At 40.9% G+C, this 20,093-nt stretch overlaps 1 protein-coding gene across 1 annotated transcript in view; it reads right to left on the minus strand.

Moving 5' to 3' along the window:
* Positions 1-10,277: 10,277 nt before the first annotated feature.
* shank3b (SH3 and multiple ankyrin repeat domains 3b) overlaps positions 10,278-20,093 on the minus strand; it is a 43,842-nt gene continuing 34,026 nt past the window's right edge. Inside the window, exons 14-19 of the mRNA XM_053313823.1 lie at positions 19,729-19,859; positions 18,074-18,167; positions 16,684-17,301; positions 15,336-15,623; positions 13,072-14,368; positions 10,278-11,064 (exon numbers count right to left, since the gene is read on the minus strand). Coding sequence (XP_053169798.1) covers positions 10,470-11,064; positions 13,072-14,368; positions 15,336-15,623; positions 16,684-17,301; positions 18,074-18,167; positions 19,729-19,859 — 3,023 coding nt within the window. The 3' untranslated portion in view covers positions 10,278-10,469. The remainder of the gene's footprint in view (positions 11,065-13,071; positions 14,369-15,335; positions 15,624-16,683; positions 17,302-18,073; positions 18,168-19,728; positions 19,860-20,093) is intronic.

Genomic DNA, 20,093 nt, shown 5'->3' on the forward strand with positions numbered 1-20,093 from the left:
GGAGCTTATTGTCCCTGACCTTCACCCTTCTCCCACACATGACGTCAACTATGGCCTTGAGTTGTGGATGCTTTATTAGAGCTCTAATACATTAATAACTTGAGTGTGCTGCCAAAGAACTAAGTGTTACTTGTCATGTCATGACCGGCTGGAGCATGCTGCAGGAAGTAAATACTAAAGCTTTGGCATATTTGGCCCAAACTGGCATATTTGTACAATGATGTGATGGATTGTTTTGAGATTTGGTGCTGACTACAAAATATGACTATTTGTACGGACTTGCTCACAACCAATTAACGCAACTGTTCTTGCATATAATGCGACATGTGATTGGTCCACTGCCAAAGCAGCTACGACTCGTCTGTGGTGGTGAAGTCGTGGTGAATTTGAGTTAGTGTGCTTAGCAGTTCAGCAGCCAAGATGCCCCCTAAACGCTCTAAAGTGAGTCTATGAATGAAGTACTCAGTTGGTATCAGTATCATTTTACGGGAACTTGGAATAGATAGATAGATAGATAGATAGGTTGGTTGGTTGGTTGGTTGGTTGGTTGGTAGGTAGGTAGGTAGGTAGGTAGGTAGGTAGGTAGGTAGGTAGGTAGGTAGGTAGGTTGGTTGGTAGGTAGATAGGTTGGTAGGTTGGTTGGTTGGTTGGTAGGTAGGTAGGTAGGTAGGTAGGTAGGTTGGTTGGTAGATAGGTAGGTAGGTAGGTAGGTAGGTAGGTAGGTTGGTAGGTAGGTTGGTTGGTAGGTAGGTAGGTAGGTTGGTTGGTTGGTTGGTAGGTAGGTAGGTAGGTTATTAAGTAGGTAGGTAGGTTGGTTGGTAGGTAGGTAGGTAGGTAGGTAGGTTATTAAGTAGGTTGGTTGGTTGGTAGGTAGGTAGGTAGGTTATTAAGTAGGTAGGTAGGTTGGTTGGTTGGTAGGTAGGTAGGTAGGTTATTAAGTAGATGGATGGATGGATGGATGGATGGATGGATAGATGGATAGATGGATAGATGGATAGATAGATAGATAGATAGATAGATAGATAGATAGATAGATAGATAGATAGATAGGTAGGTAGGTAGGTAGGTAGGTAGGTAGGTTGGTTGGTTGGTTGGTTGGTTGGTTGGTTGGTTGGTAGGTAGGTAGGTAGGTAGGTAGGTAGGTTGATAGATAGATAGATAGATAGATAGATAGATACTTTATTGTCCCCGAAGGGAAATTTGTCTTGGGCTCTAAGTGCTGAGACAGCTGCCGCCATAGTTAAAAAGAACAAAGAAAGTAAAAGTAAAGTTGCACATTTGCCAGACAATAAATGATGATCCAATTGGTGCTGGTATTGTAATTTTCTATCATAATGATAAGATACCAAACTGTTACATTGAGATCACGACTTGATATGAAACGTTAATTATAACATCATCCATTGTTCTTAAGACTGTGCAGCACTTTGGTCAATTGAGGTTGTTTTAAATGTGCTATAGCAATAAATTTGACATGGACATTTTTGATATGTGGCTTTGTGCAGTGAGTAAAAGTTTATTGTCATGACATGGATAATAAATACTTATACAGTGTGCACGACTGAACTGAACTCTGTCATTCAGTAATGTCCCTCGTCATTCCCTCGTCGGTCATTAACCAGTTTTAAAGCTTTGTGGTCAAACAAGATAAGAGGTGATAAAAACGGACAGGTCTCTGTGGAAGACCCACACATGAAGGCAGAGGGTTCACTTTGTTATGAATGATGGTTTATTATAAAGAGTACAATCTCCAGTCCATTATATTAGTCACATGTCTATTTTTTATTAGGGGAGATTTAAGTATTGGGTCATTTTCAGCCGTTGCGTTCGCCACAATATATTAAAGTTTACCCAAGATGTTTGACATACCACAGAAAAGTGTGTTGTTAACCACCGTGCCAAATTTGAATGATTAAAAAAAATCGCCAAATATATGAAATTAATGTGAGATTAATGCACATGAGAAATAAAACTGATGAAAATGTAATATTAAATTTAAAAAAAATTAGTGAAATAAAAACTAGAACAAAGAAATACATCAAATGGATAAAAAACCTCAAGACAGATAAGATTAATGAGAGAAAAAATAAAACTTTAAAACATAAATGCATTAAAATAAGTGAATAAAATATAGTTTGTTTAATAAAAAATTCATTGTTAATTAAAAGCCAGGCTAAAGAGAAAGGTTTAAGTTTATGGTTAAAGAAAGAGAGAAGCAGAGATTCAACAAGAAATGAAAAAGAAAAAAAGGGAAAAACGCTGTATAATCAAAGTCCTTTAAAAAATCCTAAATGGACACATTTTTAGTCCCAACAGGATCTCAGAGTCTAACTCTGACTCTACACTGTGTTGCAATTCGTGCATTTTGGTTGCGGTAGTTGTGCTATCTCGGTCGTAACTATGGAAACAATTCTTTTCACTTCCCCAGGAAAAGGACGTGGGTTTGGCTTTAACTTTGGCAAGGACTCTTTTTTTTTTTTTTTTTTTTTTTGCTAAATTGCCAAAAGCGTTCTTGTTCTCTATCACTCTTTCCTCTTTTATAGGCAAATAAAGAGCTGACTCTGCAAAATGTTTGCTGTGTAGCAGACGCACCCCTTCATGGCAGCACTGTTCCCTGATGGTAGTGGCTTCTTTCAGCAGCTTAATGAACTCTGCCACACTGCAAAAAAATAGTAAAGTGAACAACCTTGTAAATGAGACACTACAACTTAGAGCTGCATTCTATCAAAAGGCCACCAGGGGGCGACCGTCTCTATACAAGTCAATGGAGAATTCACCAACTTCTCACTTGATTTCTAACCTCAGTAAACGTTTTCAAAATGTGTTTATGGTCTCAATCGCTAGTTTAAAGCCTTCTTCAATGCAGTATGATGTTCATTTGGGACATTTTGGCCTCCCTGATTTTATATGTGACGATAAAGCAGGGTATGCATTCATGACAGAGTTTACTTTCCATAAATGTGTTTCAGACCTGGTGTGTCATCCTACTCTTTGGCTTAGAAAGAGGACGATGGAGCAGTGATATTGTTTTGGAGCGTGTTCACAACCTCAGCATCCAAATAATCACATTTACCTGGAACCACAGAGGTAAAACTGTTGCTTAGGATCCCCAACTTTAATATCATGTTCAGTGCAGTTTGTCTGTGAAGGAATGACACCAAACAAACAAGGATACTCCGATAGTTCATGACATTTTGACTCCTTTGCTTGAGTGCAGACGCTTTGCTCTTTGCTCTCTGCTTCACTTTCTTTTCTTCCATTGCAATCCTGTACTTTTGCTACAAAATGAATGGAAAGCAGGTCCTGGATACTTCTATATCACTTGGAGCTTAATTTATGAAAGTATCTGAAGGCTACCACTATTATTTAAACTCTTTTACTTGGTGAGTGTGGCCTATCAGCAGCACAAGCTTTGCACTATAGTGGCTGGGATTGAGGAGCTCAGCTAACCAAAGCTAATTAGCAGCAAGATGTCTCCCTTTTCCATGGATGACTACTACAAACTTCTCCAGAAGATGGCAGTACTGTAGATGAAAATCCAGCAGCTCGAAGTGAACGTGGAGGTTAAATGGTCAATATGGGAATGAAAACACTCTACTGATGACTCAAATCAGTGAACAGGTGCAGACACCACCAAGAAGCAGGAGGCTGGTGGCTTTTTTTAACCACACAGCAAACTTTAGTCAGACTCCGGCTCTCTATCTCCATCATATGCCTCCAAAGTCTTAGCAAGAGCTGGACGGACACCATCCTTCAGATCCTGACTGATGGATGGTTATTCTCCTGTTTCAACTAATTTCATGACAGAGCCACAGTGATGCTGAAATCTCTTTAAATCATCTTAAAACTTCTATTTGTTTTATTTTTCCTTTTAACTCCTGAACTTATGGTAGATATATCACTATGACATCCGAGCTCAGTGAGTTCAAAGCTGTTGTTAGAGCATGGATAATAAATAATGCCACATTGTGCACATCTGTTATTCAGTAATTTCGGAGTGTGTGGTCATTCCCTGTGAATGTGAGTCCTGAGAAAGGGTTAGTATTTATGGACTGAGGTGAAACTCATCAGTCATTAATCAGTTTTAAAGCTTTTGTGGTCAAACCAGATCAGAGGTGAAGGAATCTGTGAAAGAACCACACATGAAGGCAGAGTGTTCACTTTGTAATAAATGACGGTTTATTATAAAGATTACAATCTGTTGCGTTGCAGAGCTCATCTGTTGTCACTGTGTGCTCTTTAGTTTTTAGAAAAGGGAAGAAAAAACTACAAGTACACACACGCCACTCACTCCAGAAGAAACTACAAACATACTGTAAAAAGAGGAAGCTAGAAAGTAGGAGGAGGAAGAGGAAGAGGAGGAAGAGGAAGAGGAGGAGGAGAACCATAAAACCATTATAACCAGGTGAATATTGGGAGGAGGAGGAAGGTTTCACACAGGTTAGAAAGCCAGAATTCTCAGCCAATCAGCAGGAAGCTGAGGCGTTACCATGGTGAAGTCATAGTTTGTCCATTTGGTCTTTAAACCAGTACGACTGTGTCCAAAATCACTCCTTAGTGGCTCCTTACTGTTAACTTCACTACTTTTATTTGAGTGTTTGCATCATATTTTATAAATGCGCCAATGATGATGCAACATGATAATAACTATTGAGTAAAGTAATGATTGTTTATTGGATAGGAAGCAGCGGATGGGTGAATAAGGGAGTGATTTCAGACACGGTCCAATTAAAATATATGATTTTTGGCCCTTTATTCCAACTTTTTACACAGTTATCCTGGTACTCCTGTAATACTCTTGAGCAACCATTTGGTCTGCATCATTCAGTCCATTATAAAGTTATAATTAGTCACATGTCTATTTTTATTTGTGGAGAAGTATCGGGTCAATTTCAGGTGTTCTGGGTTAGAGATTCAAGTTTAACCAAGTTAGTTGAGTTGGTGTTGAAATAATACTGTATTATAAACTGTTCTTGGGTCCCTTTCAAAATAAATCTCACTTTCGAAAAACTAAACTATGCTAATCAGATTTGGGTAAGTTTTCAGCTGTTAGGGTTAGAGATTCAAGTTTAACCAAGTCAGTTGAGTTGATGTTAGAAATAATACTGTATTATGAAGTGTTCCTATTAGGTATTTTAGGGCCAGATTTGACTGTTCTTGGGTCCCTTTCAAAATAAATCTCACTTTTGAAAAACTCAACTATGCTAATCAGATTTGGGAACGTTTTTCATGCCAGTTAAACTCTTCGTACTGGCGGCCTCCGCAGTTATCCTGGTACTTCTCTAATACTCTTGAGCAACCATTTGGTCTCCATCATTCAGTCCATTATAAAGTTATAATTAGTCACATGTCTACTTTTATTTGGGGGATTTGTCTTTATAGTAGTCATTTAAGTATTGGGTCATTTTCAGCTGTTATGGGTTAGAGTTAGGCCACAATACATTAAAGTTTAACCAAGCTAGTTGAGTTGGTGTAAGAAATAATACTGTATTATAAACTGTTCTTGGGTCCCTTTCAGAGGGACACAGGCTTCAGATTTAACAATTAGGATTTATGTGTTTATGTAAACTTCTTAACTTAATGCTGATTAGGTGAACATTTGGGTAAAAATCTCTAAAGCGGGAGAACACCACTGAAATACTTCATCACCACGTCACTGATGATATTTTGGCATCAGATTAGTTTTCTGATTGGCTGAGAAATCCTACAATAAGGAATTGACCTAATGTCTAATATATTAGCATACAGAGGGATTCCCATTGAGGACCTGAGGTCAGAGGTCACACATACATCATCATCATCATCATCATCATCACTGATCTACATCCAACCTGATTTTCATTGTTCCACTGCAGAGAAAGCGACAGCCCACGTCTCATTCTGTGGTCTACATGGAGCTGATGACTCTGTACAGTAGACTATAGTCTATTATAATATATACTACACCGTTGTACAGTATTTATAGATAAATGTGATATTCACTGATGTAAACAGCTAAACAGCAGATGCTACCAGATGTTACCTGTGAAACAAGGACTCAGTTTTACAGATAAATTACTGAAAAGACGTTTAGGTCAATAGATTTTCTGCGATTCTCTCAGGATGCTTTATTTTGGGGGTTGAGGCTAAATCCAACTATTTTTTTCCATTTCCGTAACCAATAATCCTACAATCACGACAATTTGATGCAGTGATTGGACCAGATGTGTAAAGCTGGTCACCTATTTGGAATATTTGATCTTGTCTACAAACGATTCATCATAATTACTAATTTTTGACTTTTAAATAACGTTCACGTCAATTTAATTATGACTGGGAAAGTCGGATTTCTCTAAAAACTCAGATATATCCAACTTGACACTTAATTAAATGCAAGTGTCTGGAAACCAGGTTCATATGGACGCCTCATGTTAGTAAAAGTCTGTCATTGAGTGTAATTAAACTTAAATTTAAAGGCTGTAATTAGGGCCAATCCAATACCAATCCAAGTACTCTTAAAGTGATACCGATACCAACTGAGTCCTTCATTTAATACCAATCACATTAAACCTTTGCATCACGTTTCCATACTACTTGGTATCGATTTATTTTGGCCGATACCTTAAAGGGTTAGCCTTTGATGTAAGGTAACTTTTACAATTCAGTGTTTTATCATATGATGTTCCTGAGTTGTCGTTTTACGTGAACGCTTGCAAGTCCTCAACATGCGAATCTTTACGATCATTCCCATTGATCCAAATTGGGTGAACATGCCATTTGATCAATTACGTTGCCTTGTACGTAAGGGTTGTGGAGTTTTAACTATGCGCTTTACCTTTTAAACATTTAATATGGTAAATGTGCAACTGATGACCAAGTGTCGTAAGTGGACTCATTTTAAGGAGTCACAAGACAAATCACGTTGAACTGCTGCGTTAAATGACAGAATTACTTCGATTTTCCAGAAAAAGAGGGTCAAAAAAACTCTATATAGACTCTAAGTGACTCTTTTAAAGATGCACTCTCTTGATTTATTGATCTACAGCGTCCTTGTACTGTAGTTCACTGTTTGAAACTTGTGTGTAGATCATTTAAATAGCATCAGGTTACCAGCCGATGTGTAGCTGTTTATAAAGGCTGAATATCACATATGAATAAAGACTTCATAAACTACAACCTACCTACCAAAATATTACTGTCTTAAATTTTAAAATCTACTATACTTTATATATATTACACTATATAGCTACATAATTCTACCATAATATATATTATACAGACTCTATAGTCTACTGCAATGTGCTGTACATAGACTATACATTCCATACCTCTGTGGTCTGGCACAGATAGGCATTACTCTTCTTATAAAAGGGCATCATGGTAAACTTGTGTAAATCATGATTGGCGGCTTGGCCTTCGTTTAGGTACTTAGTCATAAACAACGTGGTAGATTTGTTGTTGTGGAGTCAGGCACTGGAACGTTGTTTGTACTTCATAGGGGGATTGAAGAGGAGAAACTATAATATATCAAGTAAATTATGTAGCTGTATCAAATTTGTGTGAAATTGTATGAAAATATTGAGAAAAGATGAGTTGTGGCAATATGCCTCAGTTAGAAAATCACTAAAAGCGCTATTAAAGCTAACAGTTCCTGATACGTCATTTCCGCAGTTTCCCAATTCCCAAAAAGTTAGAAAAATACACTTCTAGCGACTCCGGAGATGTCTTGTTGTATTTTGTGTAGACAATAAAATAAAAGTCAGGCATTGCAGTTTTAGCAGCAGCTAGCATGGTCTTCATGTTGAGTTTGATCTCTGCGCCAACTGTGTCAACTAAACCCTGCAAGATACCCATCTATGGAGTTGTTGGAAGTTGTATTTTTTCATTTTCTATCATTGATAGAAGCTAGATTAGCAGTTTCCCTTTGCCTCTATGCACGCCGTTGTGCTAGGCTAAGCTAAATACGTTTTGGACCTATGTCTGTACTGTACACAGATATAAGTTTTCTCATATATCTCTGAGTATGGTGGCGAATGGTGGGATGATTACACCCACCAATATTGGAAATGTTGTGGAAATTTACTAGCATGCTGTGGCCAAAAGCCGACTTGGGCAACGTTTTAAGCATAAAGTGCATCAGCAATAGTATTTCTCAAACTAAAATATATAGCTTCTTTTCAATAACTTTGTCATTAATCTGGTGGAATAAAGTAGATCCTTTCTTCTCTGCTACTTGTACTATTTCACTGTGCAGTGATAAAAGATTATATAAACAATTAATTCTACTTCTTTTTAATTGGATGGAGGTCACTCTGTCAGCCTTTAATTAGATTGAAGTCTATGTGAGGCCAATAAGTTAGATCCAGTCACAACCAGAGAGACTGATGAAGCCTCATTATTAACAAAATTCAGAGTGACCGCACTTTAACTCAAATTTAGTGACATGAAAGCAAAATTATTTAATTTGGCAACTTCATTTATGGCCTTTTTAAAACTCTTTATGGTCTGGAGGAAACTCCACATATGGCAGGGTTTAAATCCCCTTTATGGCAGGGAGGAAACTCCATATATGGCCTGTTCCTGATTATGGTTACTGCAATGATATAGCAAGGGTACCTGCAACGATATAGCCTTGATTAATTGATTAATTTCGGAATAACACACTATAGTTAAAAGGGGATAACCTAAAAGTTTATGGTGTCAGTGTTAGGAAGGTATAGGAGGGGAAGGGGAAAGGTATTTTCTGTACAGATGGCTTTAAACAGATAGCACCATGTACAGTAAGCCCTCGATAAGCAGGTTAAAAACCAGAGAGGTTTACAGTTGGAGCTCCGCTGCAGCTCTCCCTGAAACACAGCACATCAGCACAAAGTCACACTCATTGACAAATCATTATGAATTCCAAAACATCACTAAAATGACCTTTGAAATTCAACTCATTGTCAAATCATAAGAAACTCAAAATCATTTCCAAACAATATAAACTCTGTAAGTCATCACCACCACATTATTATTACTTATTTATAAATTCTAAATGATCGGCATTAAGATATGAACTCAAAATTAAACACAATCCTTTATGAGTGATATTTGATAAAAATGCTAAGTCACAAGAACGACGTTATTCCTCAGCTGATCTCTTGTTGTCAAAGTTGAGACTCCTGGCAACTCGCTAATCGTCCAGCCCCGCTAGCAAAAGTCCTGCTAATCTTCGTCTGGGGAAGCAGAATGGCGCGATGAAAAGAACCCTGTCTCATAATATTTGTGGTCAGTTTGTTAAATCAGCTCTTTGATCAACGTCTTTTCACCTGTTGAGATTAACAGAAGAGTTTTGTGTCCATCTGTACTGAGTATGCTGTAAGCTAACGCAATGTTTCGTGTAGCTGGTATATAAAAGAAACTACGTTAGCAGGCATGCTAACGGTCAAAACTCATATTCCTTTTTTGGATTTTCCATTTCACAGAGGGGCAAAAAAAAGTTGAAACTCAGTTAGCTATATTAGTTTATACAATGTCTGTGTTTGGGAAAAGTACCAAAATTAAGCTGTAGATAAAATTTCCACATTTAAAAAAATTAGATGGAGAGTAGAGCACTAATTTGAGTTTTAATAGATTAATCATTATTTTTGGGGGGATGGAAACGCCCAAAATCCACATGTTCTAGCTTTTCAAATGTGAATATTTTTTGGTTTTCTTACTATTTTATGATTGTAAACTGATCATTTAGGATTCTGTTTCCTTTTTTCACAATTTTTCAACATTTAATAGACTAAATGATTAATCAAGAAAATGTTTTGTCAGATTAATCATCAGTGAAAACAGTTGTTAGTCCTAATAGTGTTGTGTCATCAGTCTATGAACATATCTATGTCATATTTTGTCTAAAACTCAAAAACCCTGACAAATGTGGATCAATATTTCTTCTTTTCATTTAATCTTTCAGTTTTATGTTTATTTTGGGACAATTACTGTCAGTTTAGAGTCATACACAACACACAAGAGCAAAGAGCAGCGTATTTAGTGTCTGTTTAGTTGAACTTTTGCCACCAAACCTGTTCTGTGTGGCTGCCAAGGAAAGAGTAGCTGCTCTCTCCATTTGAAATATACTGGACTTTTGTTTTTGGTATAAAAGCTTGACAAATGAGAATTTTGTTCAACTATTATTCTGTTTTTAAATAAATGACAGTTTTTATTTGAGTATTTACTGACATTAACAGAGGTCAATCTAAATATTGGACATCTAATATGACACTAAAGCTACACACAGGACACAGAGCTCAGCGCTACCAGTTGTCCTGCTTCACAAACTGAGTTGATCAAAGAGCTGATAAACCAAAATGACCCTGAGATTACTCGGAGAGCTGGGCCCCACGTTGGTAAAAAGGTCTAAAGATTCAGTCATTGATAAGATTTCCTAGTCAAAGAGATGGCCTAGTGGTTATGAGGTCACAGTTCAGGATGTCTAGAGGTGAGTGGTCAGAGGTGAGGGGTCAAGTGGAACCATCCAGCAGCTGTCTGAGCGCTCGCTCGATGTTGATTCGGTGTCCCAGTCTGGTGACGCCCAGCTCCACGTAGTCCTCCTTGGTGAGGGCCGGGAGATGGGAGCCTTCGATCTCGTGCTCCTGGAAGCGCTGGCGGTGTTCGGCCAGACCTACGCTCTCCAGCCAGTCACCCACGTCATATTTATTCCACAGGTTGAGGGGCCGCTGCCTCCATGGCCGAAGAGCCAACAGGGGCCCGCTGAGGACTGGGGAGGGGCAGGGGGAGGCGTGGGGAGAAGGTGAGGGTGAACGGGACCTGGTTCGAGCGCTGGCACTTCGCATCACAAACCGAACCTCCTTTGGTTCAGAGGGGAGACTGAGACTGGACGACTTCAGGATGGTTAGACCACGACCCGAGCTCAGATCTGGCCTTTCTGAGCAGGGGGCGGTGGAGGAGGGAAGCCCTATTGACCTATCAGAGGGGGAAGGAGAAGGGGAAGCGCTGCGGCGGGTTACAGGGTAGCGACTTCCTGGGCGGACGGTGTAGCTGGCGCCATATCCTCGCTGGGAGATGGTGTGGAGCTCACCTAGACTGGAGAACAACCTACAACACATTAAACATTGTATTAGTGACGTCATCGTCACCTCTGCCACAATGGTCGGATATCAGTTGATGTGTTTACATGAAGTCTTTAGTTTGCTGGTTGCTAAGCCCAGCGCCGCTTAGTTACTGCCGCTGCACTTTGTCAAGCATTTTATTTTTGCATGCCACACATGCAGTTTTACTGTTGTACTTCAAATTTATAGTGATTTTTGAAACAGTGGTTCCTTGATTTCAGACAGAAGACGACAAAAGTAGCTTCTCATTTCTAGGAGGCGACTGTAGATTTTTCTGGACTGGTTTTGAAACGAGAATCCTGTAAAATAGGTCTTAAATCAGCATTTAATGGCTACATGGATGATATATGTTCATGCTTAAAGAACGAGGCTAAGTCAACATTCTCACAAGTTGATCCATATAGAATAAATGTAATAAAGAAACAGTATTAAAGGATAATTACCGTTTTTTACAACCTGGACCTTATTTCTAGCATAAAATACGATCATTTACTCACCCAGACAACTTTGGGGTCATTTGGAGTCGTTCGGACAAATTACTCAAATTAGCTCCAGTGTTGCGCCTACTAACCTAAATACGTCTGTATCGCAACACTGGAGGATTTCCACTCAATGATAAACCGGGCTGTGGTAGAGACGTTCGGAAATGACATCATCCAGATCAGAAGTTAGCAGGTCAACCTACAGACCCCGGATGTTGATAACATGCCACCATGGACTCGGAAGGGATTAGCACTAACGTATCATAACTACCGGTAAATATTGGTGAAATGAACTAGTTTGGCAGCAGATAATGTGTTATATAGAGGCTGCGCTTCGGTGCCCCGTGTACTCGCATTATACGGATATACATGGCGCAACACTGGAGCTAATTTCATCCGAACGACTCCACATGACACCAAAGTTGTCTGGGTGAGTAAATGATCGTATTTTATGCTAGAAATAAGGTCCAGGTTATAAAAAACGGTAGTTATCCTTTAATTTCATGTTGTAGTGTTGCAGCTATGTCAAATCAAACAGTTAAACCCTATATTTACTACTGAGACAAATGTTTTACAGTAAGCTAATTAGTTGGGAATGTTGTTGTTTGCAGCTTACATTAGAGGAGATAAACACACTGTTTTAATCCATTTCTTACATCGTCACTCTTCTGTTTTTTTGGCTTTAGCTTGACGGTTACAAAGCTATGATTGGTCAATTGCCTTTTGAGATATGGGTTTAGAAAATGTCAGTTCCAGTGTTTTATTCAAGAGGTGGATGAAATGAGGACTTTCAGATATTTAGTAGTTAGTTATCTTCAGAGTAGATGCACGTTAGTTAGCTGTTAGCTAATGAAAATCATCTCTTAGCAATAACGAGAAATGTTTACCAGAGATAAAAACCTACGATTTACTCTCGCCACTGTCCACACATCTGGAACAACACAGATAACAGATACTGTTACACCTCACACACACCAAGGCACACAGTAGTCCTATTACATAAGGGTCAATGATGTGTTTTTGTGTCCATGTGGTTTAGTTTAAATTTAAAGGGTTAAAATGTGAAAATAAAACTTATGAATAACTTCACACATTATTTTTTTGTGGACCCAGCATCAAATTTCTGCTTTTAATCCATTTTGAGAGAATATATTAGAGGATTATGGCAAAAATGTCTAAGTGGTGTAACCATAAAAACTTTGTACCAAATAATTCAACTTGCTTAAAAACAGTAAATTCTCAATAAAACACCATATCAACTAGTTTGGCATGATCTTTAAGTCCACTTAAATACACTGTAGGTGATAAAATATTTATCATTCTTTTATGGTTACACCATTTGACATTTTCAGGAGCATTCGGTCTTACTTTTGGTAAAAACAAAAATACAGAATGTACATTTTAACAAACCTGATGCTGCTTTGAAGGCTGTTTTTTAAGATATTTTTGAGTTGCTCATCTTGCCGACCCTTATTTAACACTGACCCATATATAGTATTGCAGTATTTTACCTTGCACCTCCTACTGGTGACCTCCGGCCCGGGTCGAGGGGACTCGGTTCCTCCCCCAGAGAGTGACTGTCCTTGTTCAGCAGCTGGAGCCGATTAGCGAGGTCCAGTCCAGATCCGGCCCTGCCGCTCAGCTCCAGTGCAGATGCTGACCGGCTCGTCAGATCCACAGCTGACCCTGACCCTTGACCCCCTAGCGCTGAAGGACGGCTTACACCTTCATCTGGGCTGAAGCCTCGCCTCTCATCACTGCGGTCATCCCCACCTCCCCACAGTTTGGACCTCCGCTGGAACAGATAGCGTGGCTGCCTCCCGCTGGTCGGGGAGGAGCAGAGTGGGGAGGAAGGGGAGGAGGAGGATGCAGCGTGGGGGAGGAGCTCGCTGTCTGATGATTGTTTCAGCAGTGGGTCCCTAAGCGCTGAGCGGCCCCGGCCAATAGGTGAACGAAGGCGGGGCTTAAGGCCTGATGGGGAGGTGGCTGCGGGGGAGGGGGTAGGGTGAGCCGGAGGTGAGGAAGGAGAAGGTGGAGCAGGAGGGGAGGCCAAGATGATTGAAGGAGGGAGTGAGCTGGGTGAGGAGGAGCTGTCGTGAAGTTGCTCGTCCCCTCCTTCTTCCTCATCTCGTCTACCCAGAGAGTCGGGACCGCTCCCTTCCCCTCCGCCTCCCTCCCCACTTCGCCGTGGCAACAAAGTGAGAGAGGATGGCGGAGGAAGGCCGGGAGGACTGGCGAAAGCAGGGGGAGGAGCCACCAGACCGATCCTTCGCAGCTCCTCTCGGGTCTCCTCATCGCTGGACGACAGTAACGCCGGCGGGAGCGTCACCGTGTAGGCTCCACCCTCCTCCTCTGAGCTGCCCACTGTGAGGCTTTTGCGCCGGTCGATCAGAGAAGGGTGGCTCTCGTTGGCCAGGGCCGACAACGGCACGGGTCTCCAGCGCTCAGGGGAAGGGGCGGCAGGCGATGTCACTCCTCCTTCTGTTTCCGGACGCTCCACCTGTCCGTCGGGGAATAGGGGCGGGGTTATCCGTTTGTGCCTCAGCTCTGGACTGGTCTGGGGAGTGGTTCGCTTCGTTCGCTGCTCGGGGCTCGTCTGAGGAGTGGTGCGTTTGGATCGTGGCTCAGGGCTGCTGTGCGGAGTGGTGATAGGAGTGCGTTTATGCCTCCCTTCAGGGCTTGCAGCTGGAGTGAGGATGGGTGTGGTTGAGCCGGATGCATGTCTAGTTCGAGGTTCGGGGCTAGGCGTTCGTGCAGTGAGCGCTCGTTCTCTTGCAGCAAGAGCCAGGGCGAGTGGAGATGACGGGTCTGAAGAGAGAAGAGATGATTATATACCCGGGAGACACCCTCTCTACCTTTTAAGAGTAGGCTTAAAACTTTCCTTTTTGATAAAACTTATAGTTCGGGCTCCTAGAGCTCCTAGTTTATGCTGCTATAGGCTTAGACTGCCGGAGGACTCCCATGATGCACTGGGCTCCTCTCTCCTCCTCCCTCTATCCATCCATCTATATCCATTAACATTCATGTTCTATTAATGCATTCAATAAGCTAAACTTATTCCCCGGAGTTGTCTGTGCTTTCTGGTCTCACAGGTAATCTGGGCCTGTAGACGTCCGGATGACAGATTCCAGTCTCGGACCTTCTAGCTTCAATGTTGACTTTCATTGTGCTTCTCTCTCCTATCCTTCCTCTCTACCCCAACCGGTCGAAGGAGATGGCCGTCCACTCTGAGTCTGGTTCTGCCTGAGGTTTCTTCCTCTTCCCTTATGGAGTACATCAATGTTTTGTACTAGGTCCCCTTGTATTATGTGGAGTACCTCAAGGATCTGACTTCAGTACCCTTTCTATTCTGTGGAGTACCTCAAGGCTCGACTCTAGTTCCCCTCTTCTCTGTATCTACATGCTTTCATTAGGATTAATAATTTGTAATCATAACATTTCTTTTCACTGCTATGCTGATGATATGCTACTCTATATATAAAAAAACTTAGAGAACCGCCAACTTTTATCAAATGTTTGATGTCTAATAACAAAATCAAAAATAGTACTCTTTGCATCATTGAACTAAACACAATGTAATGATCAGTCCTAGAAATGTAAGAGTTTACTTTGATGTGATGGTATCAGAGTAGCACAGTCCTGTTTTATCATCTTCATACTGTTTCAAAATGTAATCTTCATCATTAGATTTTTATTATTCTCTGACTTGGAGAAGATTATTCATGCTTTAGTCTTTTCCAGTAGACAATTTGAGAGATTGAGCGGTCAGACCAACCTAGAGGTTTCCCTGTCAGCGGGTGGAGGAAGGTGTGAGGCGTCGGTGAAGGCGAAAGAACAGGAGCAGGAGGTGGGAGCTCGCCTAGGTCGTCCATCGAATGGCTCAGGGTCAGGAGGGGTGGCACCTGGTTGTCTGACCCTGCACCTTCCACAGACAGGAAGAGGGATGACCGGCGGCCCTGGACCCGAGCACGCTCAGAAAGAACCTGCTGCTGGTATAACTCCGCCCTGCTGGGACTGCCGGGTCCACCATCGGATTTTCCATCGTGATCTTTCATTCCAAGGCCTAGAAGAGGAAAATGAAGGAGGTCAGTCAGGCTTATGGGGGTGATGATTCTTACAGTCTTTATCCATTCGATCCAGCTGTTTGTCCTTCTTTAATCTGCCCCACTAACTTTACGCACCTAGTAATCAATTATCTCTATACAGATGTCTTCAAACTCCTATTTAAACCTGTAGTGCAGAACTTTTGTCTTCGTCTTCTGCCAGTGAAAGTAATTCTGCAAACACTATCAATGCATGCTTTCGTTGACGCCCATAGGTGAGCTTAGTTTTTTCCACCGTAGATTCTGCTGCTGAGCTCCCACTTCAGCTCTGGGAAACCAGTCAATGCCCTTTGACATTAAACACATCACCAGCGTGGGAATGTTGCCACAGACACTATATTTAAAAATTGGTATATTGCAAAATACAGAGAAATTTACCTGGTGGTGATACAGTCAGTCAGTAAGTGCCACATTCCAGCTTTAATTATGCATTTTATTTATTACTTTGCTATAAATGTGTTTAAAAGAACTGTAGTAGTATAGTCACAGAAGCCAGTATATCAACTTATTTTGTTTCCATAATATCTGACAACATATAATGGTGATTTAATGAGTTAGTACAGTAAATATACAGCTACAGCCACCAGTCTAGCTTTGCTTAGCACAAACAATGGAAACAGGAGAAAGAGCTAGCCTGGCTCCGTCCAACACTATTATTATTTAACCTTTAATGAGGAGTAACCAAAGATTTTAGTTTTACAGTGGGTTATTTGCTGTGCTGTTTCTTGTTACAGTGCAGTTGCTTCTTGCAGTTTTCCTCTGGTTGCCTGGCAACTGTTTTTTTAGAGCCAAAGAAGTAGTCCGGCAGTCTTCAACATCTAACTCTCTCTCTGCCAGAAACTGGACACACGTGTTTCCCAAAATATCAAACTATTCCTGTCCTGTAATACATGCATGTGCTTCAAACTACAACTACAGATTTAAACTACAGCAGAAATGCGTTTGCTGACACTCCGCTTCTTAAATCCTGTGGACACGAGGGGCGTTAAAGAAGACAATAAAGGTCAGAACAGTCCTAACCCTGCTCCTCTACTTGAAGTTGTTTCAGCAGCGGCGACTTCCTCCTCTGCGGTTTAGTGGGCGGGGCTTGCTGTCCCACGTTAGCGTAAGGGTTTTCTATTGGTCGTCCCCGGCGACGTGACAGCGGCGAGTGGCCGAGGGCGGGGCTGGTGCTGTGGAGGGACAGCGTGGAGGTGTGTGTGGCGGTGTGAAGCGTGTGTGTGGCGGTGTGTGTGGCGGTGTGCAGCGTGTGAGAGGCAGCAGCGTGCGCGTCAGGCTGCGGAGGCGGCGGCGGAGGCGTGTCCTGCAGGATGATCATGGACCTCGCCTTCCTCTGGCGCTCGGCGTGGGCGTGGCTCCTCGTCGGCGAATCCATGAGCTCCTGCAGCCTCGGCTCCGCCCCCGGCTTGAAGCTGGAGCGGGTCAGACCCTCCCCTCTGGCCGGGGGAGGAGGGGGGAGGAAGGAGGGAGGAGGGCCGGAGTCGAGGAGGAAGAGCGGAGAGGTGGAGGCGGAGGCGGAGGGAGGAGGAGGCGGAGCTGTCTGAGGAGGAGGAGGGATGAAGCTGTCCGTCAGTGAGGAGCTCCGTGGAAACCGGCTTTCATTGATCAGAGCCGAGATCCGGTCATCCTCAGGTGTGCCTGCCGTGGTAACCATAGAGACGTTTATAAAAAACAGCCAAAAAAAAATACTTGAAGCTTTGAATTCAAACAAAATACTTCTTAAATAAACTGGAATCTCGATGTTTACTGGCCTTTTTATTCAAAGTTTCTTTAAGAGTTGATGAACTGAGGATTAAATATTTAGATTAATTTAGGACACTCTTAATTTTCATTGCTCTCTTTAATGTCTTTTTATATATTTGGTCTTTTAACATTGATGATGATTTAATATTTAATAGCACAGCAATGTAAGAATAACACTTTAAGTCTCAGTTAATAAATGATTTATAACACACCATAATGAAATTATAAGCAAATATTAGCCTTTACTACCTCTTTGTGACCAGATAATCAATTACAACATGATATAACAGCTGTAATGATATAAAGAAAAGTTATATTTGCACTTAAAATATCCTTTTATCTGCTTGTAACTACATTATAGTGTGTTATAAATCATTCATTAACATTAATATACTCCATTATTAAAGCTAAATAGAGGGTCTTAAAAAGGAAACTATTACCTATTAAACTGTAGCTCCTTTATTTTTAATGTTGGTTTAATGTCACACATGGATAAACCCTAACCCATGTAACCTTTTAACAGAGCCAGACTTGCTTTTACTCCTGTTTCATCCCCTTAACGCTAAAGCTAACCAACTCTCAGCAAGAGGGAGAAAATAAAAATGTGTAACTGTCCCTTTAAATGGCTGTGTGTGTATCACTGTGTGTGTGTTTCTCAGTTTCTCACCAAAACTTTTGGTTCTGGACATTCCTCTGGGTAAAGCCATGGTGCTCTTCTCTGGGGCGGAGGGGGGGACGAGACCCTGACGCTCAAACAGGGACTATATGCACACACACACACACACACACACACACACACACACACACACACACACACGGTTATTCCAAAACGTGACTCTTAACTCAGAGCTGGTTGTAAATGATTGACGTTGAGGATTCTGAAGGTCACTATAGATCACTAATAGTTGTGTTTTAGTGTTTTTAGTATCACACAGCTGCAACAATTAGTCAATTAATCAATTAGTTGATCGACAGACATTAATAAGCAACTCTATTCTAATAACTGAATGATTGTTCTAGTCAAAAAAATTCTCAAATGTGATAATTTATTGCTTTTTCGTTGTCATACCTGATAGTAAGGTGAATATTTTGGCGTTTTTGGACAGTCAGTCAGATAAAACATGATGAAAACTGTAACTCATTTTTATTTTCATCATTAATTATTTTCTCAATTCATCGTTTTGTTGGTAAAATCTCAGAAAATGATGAAAAAAGTCAAATGTGACGTCCTTAAATGTCTCGTTTTGTCTCCACAACTCAAATATATTTAGTTTACTCTCTTAATCACAGAGGACTGAAAATATTCACATTTAAGAAGCTGGAGGTAATGATTGGTGATGAATTATTCACAGCTCTAAACATCTGAAGATCTCACCTTTGACTAAATTATAACATCTATTTTCTATATTCTGACAAAATGATAATTAAGGGAAAATAATCAGCAGTAATTTACCTCTTTACCTTAATTTACACTTGTTTAATGGGTTTTTTCACATTGAAGTAAAACAAAGACTGACAGCCAGGTGAGAATGATCTCCGCTCTCATTGGTCAGATGTGTTTGAAGTGAGAGCGTGAATGTGAAGAAGAAGAAGAAGAAGAACCACAACCACAACAAGAACAACAAGAACAAAAAGCAGAACCAGAAGAAGCAGTACCAGGAGACAAAGAACCAGAAGAAGAAGAACAGGACGAAGGAGAACAACAACAAGAAGAAGAACCAGAAGAAGACAAAGAATCAGAAGAAGAAGAAGAACTAGAAGAACCAGAAGAAGAACAGCAAGAAGAAGAACCAGAAGAAGAACAACAACAAGAAGAAGAACAACAACAAGAAGAAGAACCAGAAGAAGACAAGGAACCAGTAGAGGAACAAGAAGAAGAACAGCAACAACAAGAAGAAGAACCAGAAGAAGAACAAGAAGAAGAACCACAACAAGAACAACAACAAGAACCAGACGACAAAGAAGAAGAACCAGAAGAAGAACCAGAAGAAGAAGAACCAGAAGAAGAAGAAGAACAACAACAAGACAAAGAACCAGAAGAACCCATCCACCACAAACCCTTCCAGACCAAGACCATCTCCTCTACAGAGTCTCTGTGTGGCTGATTATAAACCTGCTACGATAACTTTTATATTAATTACGATAAATTGTCTCAGGAACAATCACGATAAACGATATATAAAGATGATGTCATACCTCTGATATAATGATAATATAATATATATAATAATGTAAAGGAGGGTTGACATAATGATGGCGATAGTTACGTTATTGTACGATAAGTCGGTAATTATGTGACCGCAGTCAGGTTTGAACACTCACGTTGATCTCGGCCTGCGTGATGCGTCGGCTGGTCGGTCGTTGTTTAACCGTCGCCGCTCTGAAGTCGTCCGACGGTCGAGCCCTCAGAACTACTTCCTGTTGATTTCCCGCCAACATCTCATCCAGTTTCTCTGGTGGAGAAGAGACACGAAAAAAAGGACGACGTGAACACAGAATACCAAAACCAACGTCTTAACGAATCACGATGACATCACTGTGACATCACTATGACATCAACAACACGACATGAGTACAGTGTCACATCGTCACGGTTACCAGAGCTGTAACCAACATAAATCTGTTTTTTAAAATTTAGTTCAAATTCCTCCAAAAAAAAAAAATCTCCATCTGCCTAAAATATTTTT

Source organism: Scomber japonicus, chromosome 23 (assembly GCF_027409825.1).
Source record: "Scomber japonicus isolate fScoJap1 chromosome 23, fScoJap1.pri, whole genome shotgun sequence".
NCBI lineage: Eukaryota > Metazoa > Chordata > Actinopteri > Scombriformes > Scombridae > Scomber > Scomber japonicus.